The sequence below is a fragment of the Hakea prostrata genome, chromosome 11 (assembly GCF_041222555.1).
Source record: "Hakea prostrata isolate BN-2017 chromosome 11, UWA_Hpros_2, whole genome shotgun sequence".
NCBI lineage: Eukaryota > Viridiplantae > Streptophyta > Magnoliopsida > Proteales > Proteaceae > Hakea > Hakea prostrata.
In genome coordinates this window covers 12,000,186-12,025,023 of record NC_142610.1, presented here as the reverse complement: position 1 = coordinate 12,025,023, position 24,838 = coordinate 12,000,186, and the positions used below count along the sequence as shown (strand labels likewise).

The window sequence follows — 24,838 nt, the reverse complement described above, 5'->3', positions numbered from 1 at the left end:
TTGGAGAAAAGAAAAACCAACCTATAACAGTTACTGAGATAACGGCCTCACCATTAAATCTATCAATCAGAAGCTGAAGCTGGCGGTTCAATTTACACAAACCCTAGAAAAAGATTTTGCATGATAACATTACAGAGCGATACCAATATGAAACATTCTCTTCGATGTAAGTAAACAGTGACAAAATTGTCACAAAATTGATGTCGTAGTATTCAGTTATAGCTGCAAAAGAAAATTTCCAGTACTTCCCCTATTCCCCAATACAGTAGAAGAAAAAGAAATTAACACAGGAAATCAAACTACAACAGTAGGTCCTCAGTTTTCTTTTCTTTTCTTTTTTTGACTTCAAGAATTCTCGATAAACCATTTGCTTCAACTTAATATTCCAAAGGGTTCCTCACACCATCCTAATCCTCCCATTTGAATCATACTCTTTCAGCCGCCCATCTTTGTCTGGCCCTGGTGACAAAGCCACCCAAAAGCATCTTCCTTGAGAACAAATAATTGATGTCCACTTCTTGAAGTAGTTGCCGATAGCCTTCTAAAGAATACTAATCAATATACAGATGATTTCCAAAATGGTATAACCTGTAGTTACCTTAGCGCTCCACTAGCCCAAAACATGTCAGTCTTTGCTATGATCTTGGATCTTGCTCACATTAAAAAGCTCCTCCACAATCTCTACAGAGGGCTGAAGAATCAAAATGCTTATGGAGGGAGATTTTCTCAATTTGCACATCACAAATGATCTTCATTCTGCAGCAATCTCCTTCACTGCAGCCGTCTGCTATTATAGTCATCACTGTAGATGCTGATATGCATGATTTGTCCAAGCTGGTAGCCATTCCAATCATATTAAGAGGTTTTTCTTCTCTGTCTTCACTGCAGCCATCCCCTACTCCCTTGACCATCTTATTCTGTAAATTTCCCTCTGGGCCTCCGCACTGCTAGCAGTAACAAAAGACAAACTTCTGATTAAGAATTTTAGTTACCTTTTCATCTTAGAGCCAACTTCAAGGTTTTTAAGGAAAGCAATTCCCATTGTATTCATGGACTTCAAAATAGTTGCAGCTTCATGCTCCTTGCCTGTGGACTTGTAGAGATGAGCAGCAGCACTTAGTATAAATCTATCTGGCTCAACAGTCTCACTAATATCTTTGAAGAAGGAAATGCCTTCCTCAACATAACCATAATCCATATAACCCCTCAACATGGTTCTGCAACAGTCTAGGTCAGGAGTCAAACCAGCCTTCATGAGCTTTCGGTATACCCTTTCAGCCTCTTCTTTTAATCCTGATTTCGTGTAGGCAAAGAGTAAATGATTATAGTGAGCACAAGTAGGCAATATATCTTCTCTCTGCATCGCACTGATGGTTTCCTCTGCTTCCGAGTATTTTCCACTCCCTGTGTAAGCTTTAATTAGTGCAAGAAAGGATAAAGAATCAGGAGAGTAGCCATTCCTCTGCATGGCTAGGAAAAGATTTTCTGCTTCTGAGTCAAGCCCAGCTGTAGCATAAACATTGAGCATGATATTGTAGCTGACCTGCATCTCACACACAAGTTTTTTTCATATAAGTGAAGAATAGAAAATAGTAAACATGGAAGTATAACCAATATTCTGGACTACATGATCTTCCAAGTCATGAGCTTCATGAGTTACTAGTGAGATAACTTTACCAATGGGTTTTTTCAACCCCTCCCTCTTTTTCTATTTTTTTCATTTTTCTGGGGTAGGGAGGGGTGCAGGAGTAGGAATATATCCTACTAGGAGTATTATCACCTAGAGTTTCAACAACATTCTGAAACAAAATTAAGATGATAAAACAAATTAACAATTATTTAAAATGATCCGATAGATTTTCATTTATGAGAGTACCTTCCCAGGTTTTATTCCTGTTTCCTGCATCTTGTTGAACAGACAGGATGCCTCTTCAATCTTCCCTGTTAAGAGTGATTATACATAAGATCAAATATAAGCAACAAAGAGATATATGGACCACAAAGAAAACAAGCCAAGCTTCCACAGAACCTGTTGTGGAGAACATATGTCCTAAGGACCCCCCCTCGGGACAAGCGTACACCCCCAGTCGGGGTAAAGAAATCATCTTGAGAGGATTCTGAGAATCCTCGAATCCTCTCCTGCAGAAAACACATACCCCTCGGGACATGTATCTTTTGCATGCTCGGGAGTAACAGTGCTCTCTCAAGAGAGACACAGAAAGCCTCCTCGGGAGAAAGTATATTAGCCCTCTCGGTAGGAAGCATATTGACCCTTCAAGGGACTTGTTCAAGGTAAACTCAAGAGTCCCACTTGGACTAAGTCCAAGAGTGAGACCAAGTCAAAAGAGTTAGTTACAAATAACTAACTCCATGAAGCTGTTCCGAGAATTGGGGAAATGAGTCATCGGATAACGGCTCTATCTGGTCCGACAAAGAAGGAGCCGTAACTCCGAAGATATTCCACTCACTCTTCAACTGACGATCCGAAACTCAAGGAAGCGCCGCCTCCAGGTATCTTCTATATAAACCCACATCCATCATGGAGAAAGGTACGAGATTCATCTGATCATTTATTCATTACGTTCTTGAGAACTCTCTCAAGAACTCTTATTGTTGCCTAGGCTGACTTGGGTGTCGGAGGTGGTTCCCCGGCCAAAACTTGGCCGGACCATTCTTGTTTTCTTTGTGAGTGCAGGCATCTCAGCTATTCCAACTTGGTTGGGGAGCTCTTAAGGTGGTCATCTCAGTATCCGGCCCTCGAAGAAGTTCTAGACGCAACAAATTGGCGCCGTCTGTGGGAATCGTCACAGAAAGTCATGACGAGACATACCACTCCTCAGGTGACGAGTTCTCATCAAGTTATTACTCGAGCGAGAGAAAGGGAGATAGAAAATAGACGTGTTGAAGAACAAACTCTCCCTTCTCCAGATCCACAAATTCCGATTCTAGAGGAAGTTCAAGAAGGCATTCCAGAGAATCCCCCGTTAACTATTCCAACTCCATTTGGGGAAGGAGGTTCGAATCAACCTCCGATTCCAGCGACAGTGGCCGATTTGCAAAATATGCAAAGAGAAGTCCAACAACAAATGTTGGAACTTCAAGGAGTAGTTCGTGGCTTAGTCCATCAAGTCGGGGTACCATCCGGACCCCCTAGAAATACACAAGAAGGACGGAGATGTGAAGCTGTCCGACAGACTAGGAATAGGCAACGCCCGGTGAACGAAGTTCGAGAAGGGCGAAATCCCAGAGAACCAAGACGAACAGCCGAACGAGTTGGAGAAAGATCTCAAGGAGTTCATATTGAAGAACCACTTCCCCGAGGAGATCGGACGAGGGGAAGTGTGTTCAACCGTTTGGTTGGGCTCAGGCAAACTCAGGATTTGCCCAGAAGAGGGCGCAAAATGAAAGAATTCAAGAACAAGAAGGTGAAAGCCACGGAAGAGGCCATTCCAGATCTGATATCCCGAGAGGATCGGTTAGTCAATCTGGATCTTCTCAGGGACCAACTTCTCAATATTCTGATCTTGGAAGTGTTCGATCTCCACAAGAACATCGAGAGGTGTATGGTCTCGGGAGAAGATTAGATGCCATGGAAAGGAGGCTCGATGATCGGGACCTAGATGACGACTATGACGTGGTTGACCGAGAGCCTTTCGCGGAGGTAGTCATCAGAGCGCCTCTTCCACCCAACTTTATCATGCCGACGTTTACTCCCTATGAAGGTAAATCTAATCCTCGTGAACATATTAGTTATTTAAAGTCTGTCATGGCTAGTGATTGGCCGAGAGGATGAGTTATTATGCCGAACCTTCCCGGCATCTCTCAAAGGCCCGGCAATAAAGTGGTTTTCTAGCCTACGGCCAAGATCCATCCGCAACTTCCAAGAACTAGGGAGAAAATTCATCGCCCGATTCCGAAGTTGCATCGGGAGTAAGAAGACAGCGGATAGCCTTTTCGCCATTAGGCAGAAACCGAATGAGTCCGTTCGAGATTACCTCTTAAGATTCGATAAAGTGGCTATCGAGGTAGAAGAGTTGGATGATACGGTGGCGTACAATAAACTATGGAGTGGAATAACCCAAAGACGTTTGCTTGAGGTATTGCTTCAAGATAAGCCAAAGACTTATGGAGCGCTTCTTAAGAAATGCCAAAAGCAAGCAACGGTTGCAGAGGTTATCAAAGCCTGAGAAGAGTCCATAAGAGGGGTAAAGGAAAAGAAGAATTATGGAGAAAAAGGTCAGAATTCAAACGCTCGGGGAAAAGATGACAAAAAGGGAGGTTGGAAAGAAAGACTCGCCAACGAGGACTTTACACCTCTCAATACTAAGAGGTCAGAAATCCTATTACAAATTAGAGACAAAGAGAACTTGAAGTGGCCGGGCAAGCTAAGAGCCCGACCCGAAGATAGGAATATGACAAAGTATTGTCGTTTTCACAAGGACTACGGCCACCATACGGATGAGTGCAGAAATCTTAAGATTGAGATCGAGAAGCTCATCCAAGGAGGACATCTTGAAAAGTATCTTCAGAAGAAGCGACAAGATCAAGAGAAGTCCCCACCTAGATCAACAAAAAGACTCAGGTCCAAAAGTCCCGAGAGGGCAGATGAGAATCCCGAGAAGAAACCAGACAATCGGGAATTCTCTCTCATTTATATTGTTTTGGGAAATCTGACCGAAGAATCCATTAAGAAGGCGAAGCAAAAAGCATGGTTCGTTGGATCAATGCAGTTGCCAAGAAAATGGAGAAATGACTTATGCCCAGATCCAATAACCTTCACCGACGAAGATCTCAAGGGCGTCACTTCTCCTCACGACGATGCTATAGTTATCAAAGTGAAACTGGCAAATCGGGAAGTTCACCGAGTTCTTGTGGACACGGGGTCTTCCGCCGACTTGCTATCCTATGAAGCATTTAAGAAGTTGAAATTTGAAGATGAGATGATGACTCCCTGTGGGACTCATCTATATGGATTCGCCGGGTCGTCAGCCATATCCGAAGGGACCATTCAATTGGATCTAAGGATCGGGACACCTCCTCAGGATGCCGTCATCCAGTCGACCTTCATGGTAGTTCGGGACTTATCGGCGTACAACGTCTTACTCGGGAGACCAACTCTTAACGCCTTAGGGGCTGTGGTTTCTCCAACACATATGAAGTTGAAGTTTCCAACAACAGCAGGAGTCGGGGAGTGCTCTTCTGATCAGCGTCTCTCAAGACAATGCTATGTGAATTATCTCAAGAAAGTAAGAAGATCCGAGAGATCGGGCAATACAATGAGTATTGAAGTTCGGGATGACCGAGATGAAGAAGCTATGCAAAGAGCCGAGCCTGTTGAGAAGCTTGAGCGAATTCAACTTCATCCGGATTTTCCCGAGAGAGGGACTATGATCGGTTCAGAACAACCTACAGAATTCAAAGAAGAACTGACCGAGTTTCTCCAGAATTATCTTAATGTATTCGCATGGTCAGCCGAAGACATGTCAGGAATAGATCGAAGAATTGCAGAGCACAGCCTATGGATTAAGGAAGATGCAATTCCTATAATCCAAAAAAGAAAGAATTTTTTGCTCGAGAAACATGCTACCATTAGAACCGAAGTGGAGAAGCTAGAGCAATCGGGATTCATCAAACCAATAGAATGTCCATCTTGGTTGGCAAATGGAGAATGTGTACGGATTACACAGACTTGAATAAAGTATGCCCAAAGGATTGCTATCCACTTCCCCGGATCGACGCCACAGCGGGACACAAAGTTTTGAGCTTCATGGACGCATACTCGGGATACAATCAGATTATGATGAATCCCAAGAATGAGCGGGATACGGCCTTCATGACAGATCGAGAAAGTTACTTCTACAAAGTAAATGCCCTTCGGGTTGAAGAACGCTGGGACCACTTACCAAAGAATGGTAAATAAGGTCTTCAAGGACCAAATTGGAAGAAATATGGAAGTATACATGGATGATATGCTCATCAAGAGTATTGTCCAAAGAAGTCATCTGGAAGATCTTGAAGAAGTCTTTGATACGTTAAGAACATATCAGATGAGGCTAAATCCAGAGAAGTGTGCGTTCGGAGTTTCTTCCGGAAAATTCCTTGGATTTATGGTATCTCAGCGAGGAATTGAGGCCAACCCAGAAAAAATCAAAGCCTTGCTTGAGATGGAGTCACCAAAGACGGTTAGGGATATTCAATGCCTAACCGGAAGAGTAGCTGCCTTAAAACAGATTCATTTCGAGATCGGGTGAAAAATGTTTGCCTTTCTTCATGGCTCTTAAAGACCTCGGGAAGGCAAAGGATACCCTTTGAACCGATGAATGTCAGAAAGCGTTTGAGAAGTTGAAGGAGAAACTCGGATCACCACCTCTCTTGGCTCGACCTTCAACGGGAGAGCAACTATTCACATACTTAGCCATTTCTTCATCAGCAGTGAGCGCGGTGTTAGTAAAAGAAGAAGGTACTTCACAAAACCCTATTTATTTCATAAGTCATGTTCTTGTGGATGCCGAGACGTGATATCCAGATGTGGACAAACAAGCTTTAGCCCTTGTAATCGCATCTGGAAACTTAGGCCATACTTCCAAGCTCATCCAATTGTACTCTTGACCAACTTCCCATTGAAGAAGATACTACAGAAACCAGACTTAGCAGGAAGAATGGTAACATGGGCCATTAAGCTAAGTGAATACCAAATCGAGTACAAAACTCGTCCAGCAATAAAAGGACAAGTATTGGCCGACTTTGTTCTTGAGAATAGCATGTCCAATTCGGGAGTAGAAAATCCACCCGATCGGGAGTTATGGACTTTGTATGTTGACAGCTCGAGCAACTCTTCGGGGAGTGGAGCTGGGCTAATGCTAATCAGCCTGGACGGATTCACCATTCATTATGCTTTAAGATTCAATTTCAAAGCCTCCAACAAAGAATTAGAAGTCCGAAGCGACTCTCAATTAATCGTGAATCAAGTTCGCGGCATGTACGAGGCAAAAGAAACAAGAATGGCAAATTACTTAGCCAAAATTGAAGAATGTCGCCATTATTTTGATCATCTCGAAATAAAGCAAATTCTAAGAAAGGAAAATGAAGTAGCGGATGAGCTATCCAAGCTGGCTTTATCCAAGTACTCAACCTTAGGCTCAGCCGTTTATATTGAACAATTGGAAATTCCTAGCATTCGGGAGGCCGAGGCGATGAATATTAAAGAAGAGCCTAGTTGGATGAATCCAAGTATAGCATATTGAAGAATGATATCCTTCCAAAAGATGCCAAGGAGGCTAAGGCAATTAAAAATCAAGCCGTGAAGTTCACCATCATAGAAGATCAACTTTATAAAAGATCAGTCACACAACCTCTCCTAAAGTGTGTTGGCCCTTCTCGAGCTCAATATGCCTTAGCCGAAGTACACGAAGGAATATGCGGAGCGCATATGGGAGGTTGGGCTTTGGCCCACAAAATAATACGCCAAGGCCTTTTTTGGCCGACTATTCAGAAAGACGCCATGGATTATGTCAGAAAATGCAAGCAATGTCAACTTCATGCATCTGTTCCGAAAACTCCGGTTGTCCCTCTTACGTCTGTCTCCAGTCCGATCCCTTTCGCCATGTGGGGAATGGATCTGGTGGGAAAGCTTCCTAAGGCCACCAACCGTAAAGAATATTTAATCGTGGCAATCGATTATTTCACTAAGTGGGTGGAAGCCGAACCTCTCTCATCCATTACTAAGAAACAAATGCAAAAGTTCTTTCAAGAAAGGATAATCCGAAGATTCGGAATTCCAAAGATCCTTGTGACCAACAATGGAAAACAATTTGTCGGAGCCAACTTCAAGAATTTTTATGAAAGATATCATATCGAGCATAGAATGTTATCTGTGGCGTATCCACAGAGCAATGGGCAAGTTGAGATAACCAATCGAACACTTTTGGATGGAATGAAGAAGCGTCTGGAGACAAGTCGGGCCAAGTGGGTAGAAGAACTACCAAGCGTCCTTTGGTCCTATTGCACCATGGCCAGAACTCCTACGGGAGAAACACCTTTTCGGCTAGCCTACGGCACAGAAGCACTTGTCCCGGTGGAGGTATTAGCAGAATCAAAGAGATACATAGATTTCAATGAAGAAGCAAACAAAGAAGGTTTGAAGAGCAATCTTGATCTAATAGACGAAGTGCAGAGCACGTTAGAATACCGAAATCAAAGATATCAAAACCAAGTAGCTGGATACTTACAATACTCGGGTAAAAAATAGAAGACATCGTGCGGGTGACTTAGTGCTCCGCAAAGTTGCGGCATCAGACCCAAGAAACCAAGGCAAGCTCTCACCTACATGGGAAGGGCCATATCTCGTCGAGCAAGAGACAAAGCCGGGGACTTACAAACTAAAAAGCTTAGTCACAGGCGAAACGATAGACCGAACTTGGAATTCCATGAATCTTCGAAAATTCTATCAGTAGAATTAGTCAAGATATGTAGCACTTGCAAGAAAGTCGAAAGACCATTTGATTTTCAATAAAATCTACGTCTACATTTTTTATATACTTTTTCTCAAGAATGCACAAGTATTTCTTCAAATAAAAAAAGAACCCAAGAGAGTTCTTGACAAAGTTCAAGAATCCGAGAGCGTTCTTAAGAAGAGCCCAAGAGAGTTCTTAACAAGTTTAAGAACCCAAGAGCGCCCTTCAAAGCAAAAAAGAACCCAAAAGAGTTCTTGACAAGTTCAAGAACCCGAGAGCATTCTCAAGCAGAGCCCAAGAGAGTTCTTAACAAATTTAAGAACCCAGGAGCGCCCTTCGAAGTAAGAGCCCGAGAGAGTTCCTAACTTATAATAAGTTTGCGAACCCAAGAGCGCTCTTTAAAGAAACCTAACAAAGGATTCTCATAAGGTAAGATTTCTCAAAGGCGTCACACTCGGGTACTCACTCAGGTAGCCACTCGGGAGAATTTCTCCACCTTTTATGGAAGCCCAAGAAAGGCTCTCATAAGGTAAGATTTCTCAAAGGCGTCACACTCGGGAGAATTTCTCCACCTTTTAGGAAAGCCAGGAAGGCTCTCATAAGGTAAGATTTCTCAAAGGCGTCACACTCGGGTACTCACTAGGGTAGCCACTCGAAAATTTCTCCACCTTTTATGAAAACCCAAGGAAGGATTTCATAAGATAAATTATCTCCAAGGCCTTCATCTCGGGACATCACTCGGGCAGATGTCGGGACCTCTAAGAGAAGACTCAGAAAAGCCAAGGTTTTCAACTTACCAATTACCTCTAAGGCATTCCGCTAGGGGAGTGACTCGGGTGAATATTCGGGAGAAAAAAGAAGCATAATGCCTCGGTAATATGCAGAGGATTACAGACTAATTTTCTGCAAAATATTACAGAAAGCAAACAAGTTTCAAATATGACAAGTTCAAAACATTTGGCCACCAGGACCAATATTACATGATATTCTAAAATATTAGGGGTGTCAATTTTCAACCCAAACCATTAAAACCGGACCAAACCGGCCTGTTATAGCCCGAACCGGCCCGAACCGATCCTTAATGGGCCGTAATTGGGCTGAGGGTCCTCAGCCCGAACGGTTTCGAGCTGGCCCGGCCCAGCCCGTGTGCGGCCCCGTCAGCCCGTTAGTCTTTTACATAAATAAAATTAAAATATTAAATGTAATTAAAAAAATTTTTTGTATTGTTTAAATGTAATTAATGATCCATGAATTTCGGTGTTTGAGACTTTGAGACTCGAGTTTGAGTAGTTGAGATTTGAGTGTTAACACGTTTAACGATTTAAGTTTTAAGTTTTAACTTTTTAATTTTCAAATTTCCTTTAGTTTTATTATTTTAAAATTTAAAAGTCTTAATTGATAACTCTTAACTCTTAATCTTAATCGTTAACTTTTTAATTTTCAAATTTCATTTTGTTGGTAATACTCCATATATATCAATATTGTTTAATTGACGGGGGAAAGATTCCTTACCTGGATTCGCTTTCCCTTCTATGAAGTATTCGCAGCGGAAGTAAGTCTGGATCCACGTTCTCGTTCAACCACCAAAGCTCTACCGGGGCGATTCCACAATCACTAGGAAAGGGAATGATATCCACAACCCAAATGCCGTGGATTAATGGAATAAAGATCAAAAGCGAGGAAAGGAAAAAATTTCCAAGCTTGCGATTCTAAGAGAGAGGGAGAGAGAGATGGAGCCGCCGTTTCTCAGAGATAAATCTCGTGCGAATGAATCACACACTTAAACACTAATGCGGTGGTTACCAAAATATATAACCCTATTTTGTAACCGCCCTAATAGTGAGTTTCCAATATTGCCCTTGGGCATTTAATTTATTAATCATATTAATAAATTCCAACAGCTCCCACTTGCACAAGGGCAAGTGTTAATCTTTCAATGTGTCCCAGACACACTTGTATATCCCAGATATACACATTCAATCTCTCTGCTATGTATCCTAGATACATAGACCTCTTGTGTCCCAGACACACATGTATATCCTAGATATACATATTCAATCTCTCTGTTATGTATCCCAAATACATAGACCTCTTGTGTCCCAGGACATACATGTATATCCCGAGATATACATATATATTGATCTTTTCACTATGTATCCCGAGATACATAGACCACCCGTGTCCCGGACACTAATATCCACAAGTCATACTGGCAAAATGGGTTGTGCGACCGGTGATATACCCACACGCGTGAGCCCCAAACTAGAAACCTTCCCGAGAAGGCCGAATGGCACATCACTCATAGAAACAAATCAAATAAGCATTAGTATAACACGGTGTCCTAGGTTTATTCAAACTCACCGGACTAAAGGTATCTCGATCCCTCCGAGAGATCACCTTCTTGTCCCTAAAATGTTCACTACTCGTAACACATACAGTTGGAGCCAAGAAACACTTTTTAGGGTGCGGTTGAATCAAACCATTTCCTTTCGCCCAGACCATCACTACACTTAGGATTGACTCCTTTCCCGGTAGTGCCCCTTTAGGTCGAATCAATCATGACCATAGGTAACACCCCAAAGTAGCCACATCAACCCTTCGTTTCATGATGTCGTCAAAAGTCACTAAGAACACTAATGGACCATAAGGTCCAAGACTCACACAATAAGAGGAGCAGGGATCCATCATCTTATTTCCAATGATCGCTAAGCACACATAGTATGATATATGTGCTATGGTGGAGCATTCTATATACAATAGAACGTATGTCCATCTCAACACCATACGGTCTTAGTCTAGTCGCAACCTCTTGCGCCTAACCCGAGTTTCTTTATTGTCGCCACCCTAGCACCACATAAAGTACTCGCACTGCTCTCTTATAGGCAACATGAATAGTGGGAACATTCATATCGATTCTCTTCACAATAGAGAAACTCATCTTGATTCCAAATCAAGGCGACATCATGATTATGAATTGACCTACACAAAGTCATTCACAATCCGTCTCATCTCTGCTCGCCTCCAAGGCGCCAGAGGCGAATGCTCGTGTGAGTGAGCCATTCCATTGCCTATTGACATATCTTGTTTTATGCTAGAAGAAACACAATCACACGTAAAGTGAATAAGAATAAATGCTGGAATGAACTCATATTACTCATTAATAAGAAAGTCTCGGGACAAAAATAAGTCACAATCTACGCAAGCCCAAGGATTTTACATGAGAAATAAAAACATCCTTGGCTATAGGTTTGGTAAGAGGGTCAGCTACCATCCGACTAGTAGATATGTGCTTAAGTACAACTTTCTTCCTTGATGTAATGTCTCTAACAAAGTGATATCTCAACTGTATATGTTTGGTCTTCCCATGATACTTGGGGTCCTTGACATAGCTAAGAGCTGCCGTACTATCACAAGTAGACAAGGGCAGCCTCTTTGGATGTCATCACAATCCCAGAGATGTCGAAGGAATCTCCTCAACCAAACAGCCTCTTGAACCGCAGCCGAGCATGCCACATACTCTGCTTCCATGGTCGAGAGGGATATACAAGCCTCGCTTCTTGCTACACCACGAAATGGCCCCACCATTCAGCAAGAAAGCATATCCGAGAGGTTGATTTGCGCTCATCGATGTCTCCAGCCCGGTCGGCATCACTATAGCCAACTAACCGCAAATCCGATCCTTGGTAACACAACATGTAGTTACTCGTTCCTCCGAGATATCTCAATATCCTCCTGATCGCTTCCAAGTGCTCTATGCTCTGGGTTTGATTGGTATCGACTAACCAAACCCACTGCATAACAAATATCTGGCCTAGTACACATCATAGCGTACATAAGGCTACCCACTGCATTGGAAAATGGAACTCTTTCCATCTTGGTTTTCTCCTCTGGAGTCTTAGGACCCATATCAAGGCTCAAATGCAAACCCTTCTCCACTGGAATATCATATGGTTTGCAGTTGTGCATCTGGTATCTCGTCAAGACATTAAATATAGGTCTCTTGAGATAAACCCAATAATCTCTTTTGCCTATTTTTGACAATCTTGACACCAAGCACATAGCTTGCTTCACCCATGTCCTTTATATCAAATACGGAGGACAACCATTTCTTAATGGTTTCCAATAGCTCCTTGCTATTGCTAGCCATAAGTATGTCATCTACGTACAGTGTCAGAATGACATAATTATTATCAAATCTCTTGGTGTAAACACAGTGGTCTTCCTCAAGCATGGAAAAACCATTTTCCATCATAGCTTGGTGGAAGCGCACATTCCACTGTCTAGATGCTTGCTTTAAGCCATATATGGACTTCTTAAGCTTGCACACTTTGCGCTCAAGTCCATTTGCTTCAAAACCTTGAGGTTGATCCATATAGATCTCTTCCTCAAGTTCTCCATTGAGAAAAGCAGTTTTTACATCCATCTGATAAAGCTCCAAGTCCAACTGAGCAACAATGGCTAGTATGAGGCGAATTGAGGCAAATCTAACCACAGGGGAAAAAGTTTCCTCATAATCAACGCCCTCTCGTTGGGTGTAGCCCTTAGCCACTAAACGAGCCTTGAATCTCTCAATAGATCCATCCGCCTTTCTTTTGATCTTGAGAACCCACTTGTTCCCAATTGCCTTTCGGCCTGGCGGCAAGTCAACCAAGTCCCAAACATGATTAACTTTCATCGACTCCAACTCTTCCTTTATTGCTTTCAACCATTCATTTGAGCTTGACCCCGCAAGAGCTTCCTACACGCTCTTTGGTTCATGCTCATCGACTAAAGTCATCTCACAGTCGATCTCTTCAGGAGTTACCATGTAGGCTTCATCCTCTATGTCGAAACGTCGACTAGGAACTAGCCTGAGCCCACTACGGCGCAAGTGCATGTTAGATCGCTCACCGTCTAAGGTAGCTATCACATCTGCACTCCCACTCCCACTAGGATCTTTTGGATGAACCCCAGGTTCATTATCCAGAATCTGAATCCATGGAGTGACAAGACTACTATCTTGTATCTCAAAGAATTCCAATGATTCTTCGTTAACTCCTGAAAGAGATGGAAAATCATTCTCCAAGAATGTTGCATCCCTAGACTCAAGTTTCGTTCTCCTCTCATTCTCATCTAGTCCAATAAAGACATGGCCCTTTGAGGGTTCGAATATCTCACAAAGATACACTTTCTTCCTCTCGGGTCCAAGCTTTCCATATTGGTGAGAAGTAGAGTGAACATATGCTGCACATCCCCATGCGCGCAAGTAACTCAAATCTAGCTTCCTTCCGATCCACAACTCATATGGTGTGGAAGGAACCGATTTGGTTGGAACTCTGTTGAGGATATAGGCTGCGATCGGCAAAGCATCTCCCCAATAAGAGATGGGTAGATTTGCCTCGCACCATTATGGATCTCACCATGTCTAGCAAGGTTCTATTCCTCCTCTCAAGCAACCCCATTTTTTTGTGGAGTCCCCCGGAATAGTAAGTTGTCTAGATATCCCCTTTTCATCACATAACCCTTTGAACATATCGGAGAGATACTCTCTACCTCTATCCGTTCTAAGAGTTTTAATCTTTTTATCTAACTGATTCTCAACTAAGCTCATGAATTTCTTAAAACATTCCAGAGCTTCTGACTTATGAGAAATTAGATAAATGTGACCATACCATGTATAGTCATCTATGAATGTGATGAAATAAGCCTGTCCTTTTCTAGTATGCACATTCATGGGTCCACACACATCTGAATGGATAAGTTCTAAAGGAAGAGAGGCTCTCAAAGCCTTTTTAAATGGTTTTCTAGTTGCTTTTCCTACTAGACATGACTCACAGGTTGGCAAATGAGATAGTGAACCTTGGCCTAAGAGACCTTCTCTTGCCAACCTGTTCATCCTATCTAAGCCAATATGTCCTAGTCTAGCATGCCACAAATTAGAATCAATACACACAGTATTTTGGCAAACAAAAGCACTACTAGAATTAAATGAATAATCAATTGTATCCAATACAATGAAACCATTATTAAGAAAACCATAACCATAAACTGTATCACCCAGATACAAAACCAAAGAATTGTTTTCAAATACAACTCTAAAACCATGTCTTAAAAGATAAATAACGAAAACAAGATTTCGCCGAATGTCCGGAGCATACAACACATCATGGAGTAACAAACGTCGGCCACCTCGCAAAACTAATTTGCATGTGCCTATGCCATGAACCTCCACGCTTGAGCTGTTCCCCATCGTTATTCTTTTGCTTCCTCTTGGAATACGACGGTATTCCACGAAGCTCGAGCGTTCCCTTGTTATGTGTTCTGTCACACCTGAATCAACAATCCACAAATGATTTAGTTCAGCAAGCATAGTAGAACTTGTTACATAACAAGATGAGGTATAACACACAGTACATACCTCTTGCTCAGTGCAATCACGAGCAAAATGACCAGGCTTTCGGCACTTGAAGCAAATCAAAGCTGATTTCTTCTTGCCGCAAACTAGTCCCCCTTGAATGCTTGGGGCCACTCTTGTTTTTGTTCCCACCCCGGTTACTTTGCTTGGACCGCCGAGGTTGAGCTTTCTCTCTCTTGCGCTTGAAGCCTGCACCCTTACTAATGCTAGCTTCAGCAGCAAATACATCAGTTTGAGGGGCATCAGCCAACATCCGATCCTCATCAAGCTCAAGGTGCTTGGCAGCTTGATCGAAAGTCTTGACCTCATCAACATGAGTCAAGAAGATCTTCATATGCTCCCAAGTCTTTAGCAATGACCTGATGACTGCGGAGACTTGCTCCTCATCGGTCTTCCGGCGCCCACATGCGCTCACCTCATTAATCATGTTAGACATGATGGTTATATCCTGCCTCATGGTGTGACCCCGGCGCATCTTATAACCGTCAAAGGTGAGTCCGAGCTGGCGGCCTCTTGTGGTGGAAGTCCCTCCATACTGGAACTTCACAGCCTCCCACAAAGACTTTGCAGTCCTATGCTTCTCATAACGAAGCATCAGGTCATCCCTCATGGAGCTCAGGATTGTAATCCTGGCTACCCGGTCTTTCCTCTTCCAAGCATTGTAAAGCTCAAGGTTCCTGCAATACTATGCAGTGGTACCTTCCTCAGGTGGGGACATGGTCTAGTTTATGGTTTCCAGCATGTTCTGTTCTTCTAGGAGATACAGCACCTTTCGGTGCCAAAGGTCATAATACCTCTTATTCGGTTTATCTCCTTTCGCGAAGTTAGCAACAATGCTCTTGGTAGCAGCCATTTATTCTAGAGACATTACATACTAGGATGAGTTCAACTATTCTAGCATAAAACACAACTCAAGCAACAACAAATCACACTAGCATAGTCAACCTATGGGATAAGCATTTAAACCAAAAGAGATGCTAACAAACATTCAATCAAATTCTCATGCAAACCCACATAAACTTATACACTAGTTTCATTCTGTGCAAGAAACATGATTGATAGACCCATAAAAAACAGTTTTATTAAAATAAGACATGCAATCATGTTAATGTTATGAGGTGGTTCACACAGAACACTTCTACCTCATTAGCTCCCACTAGGCCCCATTAGGCCCTCAATGCCCAAACATCACACAGATAGTCGGGCCATTGGTGTCCAGTAAGTTAGAAACACATTCTGAACTGGACAGACCAATATCCAAAAAAAATCCATCTCCCGGACGGATTGCCGTCTCCGCCCGCACGGAATTCCGTCGCCTTTTTATGCCCAAACGGATGACCGTCCGCCATTCGTGACAGAAATTCCGTCTGGCATTCTGTGACCAGACGGATGACCGTCTCCCAGACGGAAATTCCGTCTGGGTCACTGTGACCAGTCTGATAATAGACGGACGACCGTCTGGTCAGACGGTCGTCCTTCTGGTCCACAGTGACCAAAAAACGGCGATTTTTCAATTTTTCTTGAACGAAATTTTTTCAAAAAACGGAAAACACGTTTTTTCACCCAAAAAATCATCCAAAAAATACATGAAAAAATCCAGCATTAATTATTAAACAAATATAATTATCATCATGGATTATCAATTCATGCAAATCTTCATTAGGAAAATTCACAAGGATCCTCCCACTCGGATCCGAACCCAAAACCCTATCAATTCTCCCATTGGTTTCGTATTAAACCCTGGATTCTCCGTAAACCCTTGATCCTCCCATTGGATCCATACAATAAAATTAAACAATGGGGAGGAACCAAAAACCGTGGGAACCAATGGCTCTGATGCCAATGTTGGTAATACTCCATATATATCAATATTGTTTAATTGACGGGGGAAAGATTCCTTACCTGGATTCACTTTCCCTTTTATGAAGTATTCGCAGCGGAAGTAAGTCTGGATCCACGTTCTCGTTCAACCACCAAAGCTCTACCGGGGCGATTCCACAATCACTAGGAAAGGGAATGATATCCACAACCCAAATGCCGTGGATTAATGGAATGAAAATCAAAAGCGAGGAAAGGAAAAAATTTCCAAGCCTACGATTCTAAGAGAGAGGGAGAGAGAGATGGAGCCGCCGTTTCTCAGAGATAAATCTCGTGCGAATGAATCACACACTTAAACACTAATGCGGTGGTTACCAAAATATATAACCCTATTTTGTAACCGCCCTAATAGTGAGTTTCCAATATTGCCCTTGGGTATTTAATTTATTAATCATATTAATAAATTCCAATACATTTAGTTTTATTATTTTAAAATTTAAAAGTCTTAATTGATAACTCTTAACTCTTAATCGTTAACGCTGTTTCACCGTCTACACATGATAGAAAAATCTAAATTCTTTATTTTTTGAGGGTGGAGGGTGGTTTGGATCAAGCTAATAAATTATAACTAATCAGATGCATTTTTACAACAAATTTGCCTCCTCTCTATGTTGTCCTGGGTGTAAATAGCATGCAGATTACTTATTACTCCAAGGGTGGGGGCAGGCAATGATGCATATAGCACTAGCTAGTTATTTTGCTTATAGACGATCTTACTAGGTTATTTGAAAACATTGTCCTTCTGAATTTCTATTATTCGGTTCTATTGCGTCTAGAACTTCTTCGAGGGCCGGATACTGAGATGACCACCTTAAGAGCTCCCCAGCCAAGTTGGAATAGCTGAGATGCCTGCACTCACAAAGAAAACAAGAACGGTCCGGCCAAGTTTTGGCCGACGAACCGCCTCCGACGCCCAAGTCAGCCTAGGCAACAATAAGAGTTCTTGAGAGAGTTCTCAAGAACGTAATGAATAAATGATCAGATGAATCTCGTACCTTTCTCCATGATGGATGTGGGTTTATATAGAAGATACCTGGAGGCGGCGCTTCCTTGAGTTTCGGATCGTCAGTTGAAGAGTGAGTGGAATATCTTCGAAGTTACGGCTCCTTCATTGTCTGACTAGATAGAGTAGAGCCGTTATCCGATGACTCATTTCCCCAATTCTCGGAACTATAGTTGTCACGGCGACGAGGCGATGCAAGGCGGTTTAGGCTAATTGAGGCAATGAGTCGACGAGGCGCCCTCTGAGGCGCTTTTGAGGTGTTTTAAGTGAAATTTTTAGTGTACATCTCATTCACTCTAAATCTATCATATCTTATATAATAAAAGAAACTAAATATCAGACTACCTCAAGTCATCCAACATACTACAAACCACACATAATAGGTCCTAAATAAAAAGTCACTAGAAGAAAGGAAGAGAAGAAGTTGTTTGTCGTTGGCCATGCTTTGCCGGAGTGTTGTTACAGGAATGGAAGAGAAGAAGAGAGGAAGAGAGAAAGAGATTAGGGACTAGAGTGAGAGTGAGAGTGTGAGACTTGAGTCAAGAACTTATTCACTTCTGATTTTGTTTGTTTTTTTATTTTTTATTTTAACATTTGATCACATATAGCGTCATTATACATATGCATATAGGTTCAAACAATAGATATTTTACAATCGGAATCTAATAAGTATTTCAATATATGCCTTCGATTAGGCATCTTTCTCGTGATTTAAAAAAGGGGGAAAAAAAAGCGGACGCCTTATTGCCTAAAAATAAGGTGACGCCAATTTGAGGCGCTCTGAAGGAGCCCAGACGCCAAGGCGACGCTTAGGCGACGCCTTGACAACTATGCTCGGAACGACTTCATTAAGTTAGTTATTTGTAACTAACTCTTCTGACTTGGTCTCACTCTTGGACTTAGTCCAAGTGGGACTCTTGAGTTTATCCCGAAAAAGTCCCTTGAAAATATGCTTCCTACCAAGAGGGCTAATATACTTTCTCTCGAGGAGGCTTTCTGTGTCTCTCTTGAGAGAGCACTGTTACTCCCGAGCATGCAGAAAAAAATACATGTCCTGAGGGGTATGTGTTTTCCGCAAAAGAGGATTCTCAGAATCTTCTCAAGATGATTTCTTTACCCCGACTGGGGGTGTATGCTTGTCCCGAGGGGGGGGTCCTCGGGATATATGTTCTCCACAACAGAGCCCCTCATTCCGTGTGGTTGGTTTCTCAAATGCATGGAATGTTATATTTCTTCGAAAGTCTCATTTTTTCTGGAGAAACTTTAAGACGTCGTCTTGAATGATAACCATTATTTCTCCAAAGCCTTCTTAAAAGTTGGGGTTTGTAATTCCCAACCATTGTATTAATTCATCTTTATTGCAGCTCATGATATGCCAACGGTTACGTTATCTAAGCCGTTGAGATACCCGATCATGGGCCGTTTGATTGAGATCTTGAGTCCTCTCAATCTCAACCGTCGTGTATGTTCATCGTCGGTCGTTGGATCGTGACCTTTCATATACCTGATCTCAACCGTCGCCTTGCTTGATTTCTAACCGTTGGATGCGTCTCCTTATCTCCTCCTCTTCACTATAAATAGAGGTTCAATCCTCATTTCCATTTTTTGCTTGCAAACTCTCTCTGGGGTCTCCTTCACTGCGTTGCTAGCTTATTGCTTTCTTCAACTCGCTCTTTCAACTCTTCAACCAGTAAGTCATCTCTAACTCTTCTCTTCAATTTCTTTTCCTTTGTCATTTCTATATCATGGACAAGTTAAGAAAAGGCAAGTGATTAGCCCGAACCACCTCCCGAATGGTGGTCCCGATTTCTGAAGTCTCAAGTCCCGAGGCGTCTTCCTGAACCCAGTCTGTACTTTATTCTAGTGAAGATGACCTTCCTGATTACTCTGACTCTCATGACATTGTGAGGGCAGCGACCAACTTAGCTAGGGACGACCCTCTTGACCAAGAACCCTTATGCTCTGACTTAAGACCTGATTTGGTCAATTTTGAGCATTCTGTGGGTTCTTCTCCCGAGCAAGAAGTTGATAGAGTTAGTCATCCTCCTTCTGCCCAGCTTCGAGTTGTTCGGCAGAGGCATTCTTCGCCTCGTCCACCCCTTTCTCGTCCTCAAGATTCCCGGAATCGTTGGCCACCATTTCTCCATTCTGAGTTGCTTTCTGAAGAGGCAATTCTTGAGGAAAGGAGCAAGCCAAAAACCGCGTCTCATATTGACTATGACCTTAAGGTCTCGGGTCCCGAATTCTATCCCGGTGACCTTAAGCAGCTTCATCTTAAACGCTTGAGAGATTTCTGTGAAATTCCTAAGGAGTATTCCTTCCTGCTCCCGTCTGCTTCCAGTCGGGTTGGAGAGCCCCCTAAAGGGACCTTTTCCCTTTACTTTGATGCCTTCTTGGGAGGTCTTCGTCTTCCCGTACAACAAGTTGTCGAAGACCTTCTTACACACTATGGAATTTCTCCCTCCAACCTAATCCCGAATAGTTGGAGAAATGTAACATGTTTTGTTGGTTTCTGTTATAATGTTGGAGTCAAACCAACCTTCCCCCTTCTTCATCGTTTCTTCGAAGTTAAGAGTCAGTCAAAGGGGGGTTGGCTCTCTCTTCATCGTCGGGCAACTGACGCGGTTGACTGGTCGGGCAACATCATTTTGCCGGGATCTATGCCGACGTCCACCAAGGGGTGGAGACATCATTTCCTGTTCTGCAAGCCCCCGGTCTCGCCGCCTTTCCCGACCGTGTTTGTGAAGAAAACAAACTCAGATCTGGAAGATCCCAATAATCTTGTTGAGTTCTCCGCCGCCGAAGAAGTGGCCTTAGAAAAGATTATCCAGGTTGGAGACTCAGCCGCTGTTCACGGATACTCATCTAAGTATCCTTCTATTCTTCAGTTATGGGGTTTCTCTTCGAGTGAGCCCCTTATTCTTTGACGGTCTTCCATTTTCGCATTTTCTTACCTTGTTTCTTCTAATCTTCTTCATTTGTTGTCTCAGTGGCTAATAAGTTGGATATTGAGGCTTTTCGCGCTATTGCTAGTGGGAATACTAAGGAAGCCTTCGCCCGAAAGCCAGCGAAGAAGAGTTTAGTTAAAGATTCGGGTCCCATTATTCAGGCCTCTCGGTGCTCCGACTCGTCCAAATCCTCCAGTCACTTCAAGAAGAGTTCAAAGAAAAGTTCCTCTGCTGGTCCCGGTGGGGGTCCTCCCGAGATTGGGGTTCCTCAGGCCTTCCCCTCCAGTCGTTCGGGCAAATCATCCAAAAGACCCAGAGGTGCCGAGGATACTCCCGAGCATCATGACAGAGCCTCTCCATTGTTTGTTCCGCGGTGGAATTTGACTTCTAAGGATACCGTTCTTGGGGATCCTAATGCTGCCAGAACTTGGCTTCTCGAAGGGATGATCCCATCAGATCGTCAGCATCTGAAAGATCTCCCGGATGACAAGTTTTATGCCAATGCTTATAGGTAATTCTCTTTCCTTAGTCCTTTGTGGCTCTCTAAGTAACTTCTGTAATGTGGTATTCCAAATCTTCTTCTGGTATTTCTCGGGAGGGGCGCATTATATGGGAGAATGCATGATTCGTTCTAAGCATCTGACTAATCAGCTTCGGGAGGCTGAGGAGGTCCATGGACGATGCACTGCTGAGCTTTCTGAATCAATCAAAAAGGTTGATTCTCTGAAGAAACGGGATGAAGAGAGGAGTTTGAGAATGAGGGAGGTCTCCAGAAGTAAGTCCATTCTTGAAGAAGAGCTTTCTCAGACCAAAAAGGACTTGGAGGAGGCTCTCAAGGTTAAGGAGGAGCTTGCGCAAGGGAAGGAAGAAATGGAGTCTCTCGTTCTTCAGCTTCGTTCTGAGGTTCGAGCTGGGAAACTTCCCGTTAGTGCAGACGAGGTCTCTGACGTCGTCCAAAAGGAGATCATCACTTCTTACCTTAGCACCCCTAAGTTCAAGAAACTTCAGTTGTCTCTCTCTGCTTCGACCTACCGCCTTGGCCTTAATGATGCTTTCATAGAAGTTCTTCGACGGGTTGATATTCCTAACCCAAAGGAATTAGCTGGGATGTTGGATGGTAAGGTTTACGAGACTCTTGAAAGAGCTGTGCCTGAAGGTATTGAGTGCAAGGAACCATTTAGCCCTCCCGATCCTCTTCTCTACATTGATGAAGGTGAAGATGAAGATACTGGAGACAGCCACGCGAAAGAGACTCCTGGTGACGACGAGCCTGGTGATGACAAGCTTCCCGAATCTGGGAGTCCTCCCGAGAGTCGAAAAAGAACTTTGGAATTTTATCTTTGAAAACTTGGAACTTTGTTGGATTTTGATGATATTTTATAGGGGTGTCAACGGTGCGGTTTGGAGCAGTTTCGGGCTGAAAAACCCCCAGCCCAAACCAGCCCATTTAAAAGATAACGGTTTCGGTGCGGTTTCGGTTTGGTGCTTTTTGGATTCGGGTTGTCTAACGGTTTGGCCTAATGGTTGGATTCGGTTTGGCTAACGGTTTGGACTAAATTAAAAATCAATATTGAAATTTATTTTTATTTTTTCCTCAACTCCAAATCCTAGTTTCTCACACACAAAACTACAAAAGATAGAGGATGAAGACTCCAAGTAGATCCAACGATAATAAACTTGAACAACATTTGAATCGGCTATCTTCTTGAGTATTCCATATGCCTTCTACACCATGATTAACAACAAATATTTTATATGCTTGATTCTGGTCTAGGTCTCTTTGACAAGATTTTCAGAGGATTGTATTCATATAAATAAGAAGACAGCTCTCAAGAAAACATTTGTGGATTGCTAGAGCATTCAATCAGTAATGGTGGAAATGGAATTCCAAACATCAAGTCCACATTCCATCTCTACCAAAAAAGGACTCCGGTCTGGTACTTAATGTGGAATTTCAGAGTTCAGCCATTTACGGATCTGCAAAATTCACACCATTGGATAACATGTACCAAAGAGACCCGAGGGAACCCCCAGGTGCATTGATGGGGTTTCTAGCGATATTTGCACCCACATAAACTATTTAATCTAAAGAAGCTAAGAAAGAGTTCTGACCAGCCTTCCCATAATAGCTAATCAAATTAGTGTATGCCTTCTCATCCAAGGAAATCCCCAAGCTACTTGCCATGTTGAACATCTCCACAGCTTTATCTAACTTTCTACCTCGTCCATACACACTGCACACATTATTTACCAGCAGAAGTTAATTTCGCCAGATTGAATGCCAACTCCTTGATCCACATGACTGGTCCTCTCTCTTTATAGACGGAAATATAGTAAGTACCTTATCATGGTGCTATATGTTTGAATGGATGGAACAACTCCTAAGGAAAGCATACGATCGTAAATTTTCACAGCAAAGTTCAATTTACCTGGAAAATATGAATATCAAATTTGTTAATTCCAAGTTTCCACTATCGTGTGTGTGTGTGTTTTTTTTTTTTTTTTTGGGGGGGGGGGTGGTTTTGAGGGGAGAGGGCATGTATGTATGTGTGTGTGTGTGTGTGAGAGAGAGAGAGAGAGAGAGAGAGTGAGAGAGACCTGCTTCTAGCATTGCCTTGATAAAAGTGTTGTATGCCACAGTATCAAGCTCCTCTTCATCTTCAAGACCTTTAATGACAATGCTCTCTGCCTCTAGGTGTTTACCTGGAAGCAAATCATTATTTGCATAGAACAAGAACAATAGATAAACATGGGACAAGATAAAGCTTAAGGGAACTAAACCTGAATGCTAAGAAAGTTTCACATTTTATTATCTTTTTCACTATGTGATTACATGTGAACAAGGACCCTTGCAAATTAGTGGAAACCTAGATGTCAATTCAATAAGAGACAATGATACTGCTGCCATGACAAAGCAACATTGTTTTAAACTTTCTAAAAGCATTAGATTGGTAAAGTTTGTAAAATGGGTGAAGTGTAAAATATCTCATGTTCAATAACTGAAGGTGTATCCGTGTATGTTTATACCTGTTCCATCTGAAGAAAGCAACAGTAATTAACATTCAAATACTAAAGCCAGACTTATGGATCTGCTTCCTACATGCACAACCAATTCTTTTTTAAAACAAAACAACAACAATTTTCAAGCTGACTAATCAGAGGGATCAAAAGCTCAATAATGACTAAAAAGAGGAGCGTGTTAATAATTGTTTCACAAAAAAGGCTCAAACTATTATGGAAGGATAGACTAAATGTAAATATCAACAATCCCCTACACATGCAGGCCAGATCACATGGTACTTGCACTTGGACAAGGCTACATGGAAAAGGCAGAATAAATGTCCTCCCCACTCTTCAATGGTGGAACACATGAACTCTTTATCGATGCATGTACACTACTGTGTCACCTGAATTAGAAAAGGACATCAACAATTTACACTGTTGTATAATGCTTCACCCACATACCATAATTAGACAAGAAATTCACAAGCCTGCTGATGGTAACTGCATCTGCAGCATGTCCCTTCGCAACCATTTCTTTATAAACCTCACATGCCTCCACTGGTCTACTGCACTTCATGCATGCATCAATCATAGATGTATAAACAAGTTTCCCAGTTGCAGGGGAAGTAACAGCTGTTGCAAAGATTTCTTGGGCCCGTGTCAATTGATGCTGTTTCCCGTGCAAACTAATCATTGAAGCACTAACTACCGCTTCAGGAATGCTGCCTAGGTTTGCTAATTGATTATAGAGTGATTCTGCCTTAGATGCATCACCTGTAACAAAGGATCATTGACATTCATCAAGAAACACCAAAGACATATCAAACGATTGGTTCGACTCATCAATAGCATACATAGAGGTAACATTAAAGAAGGAGACCATGTAATGAAATGAGAAGATTTAGGAGAGATCTTCAATAGGTGTCTTTTTTTAATTTACATTTTGTTGTTCAATAGCTTTTCAATTTTGTCTTTTTTTGGCCAAAAAAATAATGGGAAAGAGTCACCTGTAAGGCAAAGTGGCAAAGTGCAATAGTTGTATGTAAAGCTAAAATATGCCATTATGCATTTATGTTTTCATTTATGCTTGCTTCTTTAGCATGAGTGATTGACATAAAGAAAAGAGATAGAAATAATATATATATATATATATATATAT

The 24,838-nt window shown here is 42.3% G+C and overlaps 1 protein-coding gene across 2 annotated transcripts in view; it reads right to left on the bottom strand.

The window, feature by feature from the left end:
* Positions 1–130: 130 nt before the first annotated feature.
* The window catches only part of EMB976 (Tetratricopeptide repeat (TPR)-like superfamily protein), a 29,504-nt gene continuing 4,796 nt past the window's right edge, over positions 131–24,838 (bottom strand). For both annotated transcript variants that reach the window (XM_089139466.1, XM_089139467.1), the window contains exons 3-8: positions 24,142–24,453; positions 23,275–23,379; positions 23,018–23,105; positions 22,789–22,910; positions 1,877–1,941; positions 131–1,543 (exon numbers count right to left, since the gene is read on the bottom strand). In XM_089139466.1, the coding sequence (XP_088995592.1) occupies positions 989–1,543; positions 1,877–1,941; positions 22,789–22,910; positions 23,018–23,105; positions 23,275–23,379; positions 24,142–24,453 (1,247 nt within the window). In that variant the 3' untranslated portion in view covers positions 131–988. The remainder of the gene's footprint in view (positions 1,544–1,876; positions 1,942–22,788; positions 22,911–23,017; positions 23,106–23,274; positions 23,380–24,141; positions 24,454–24,838) is intronic.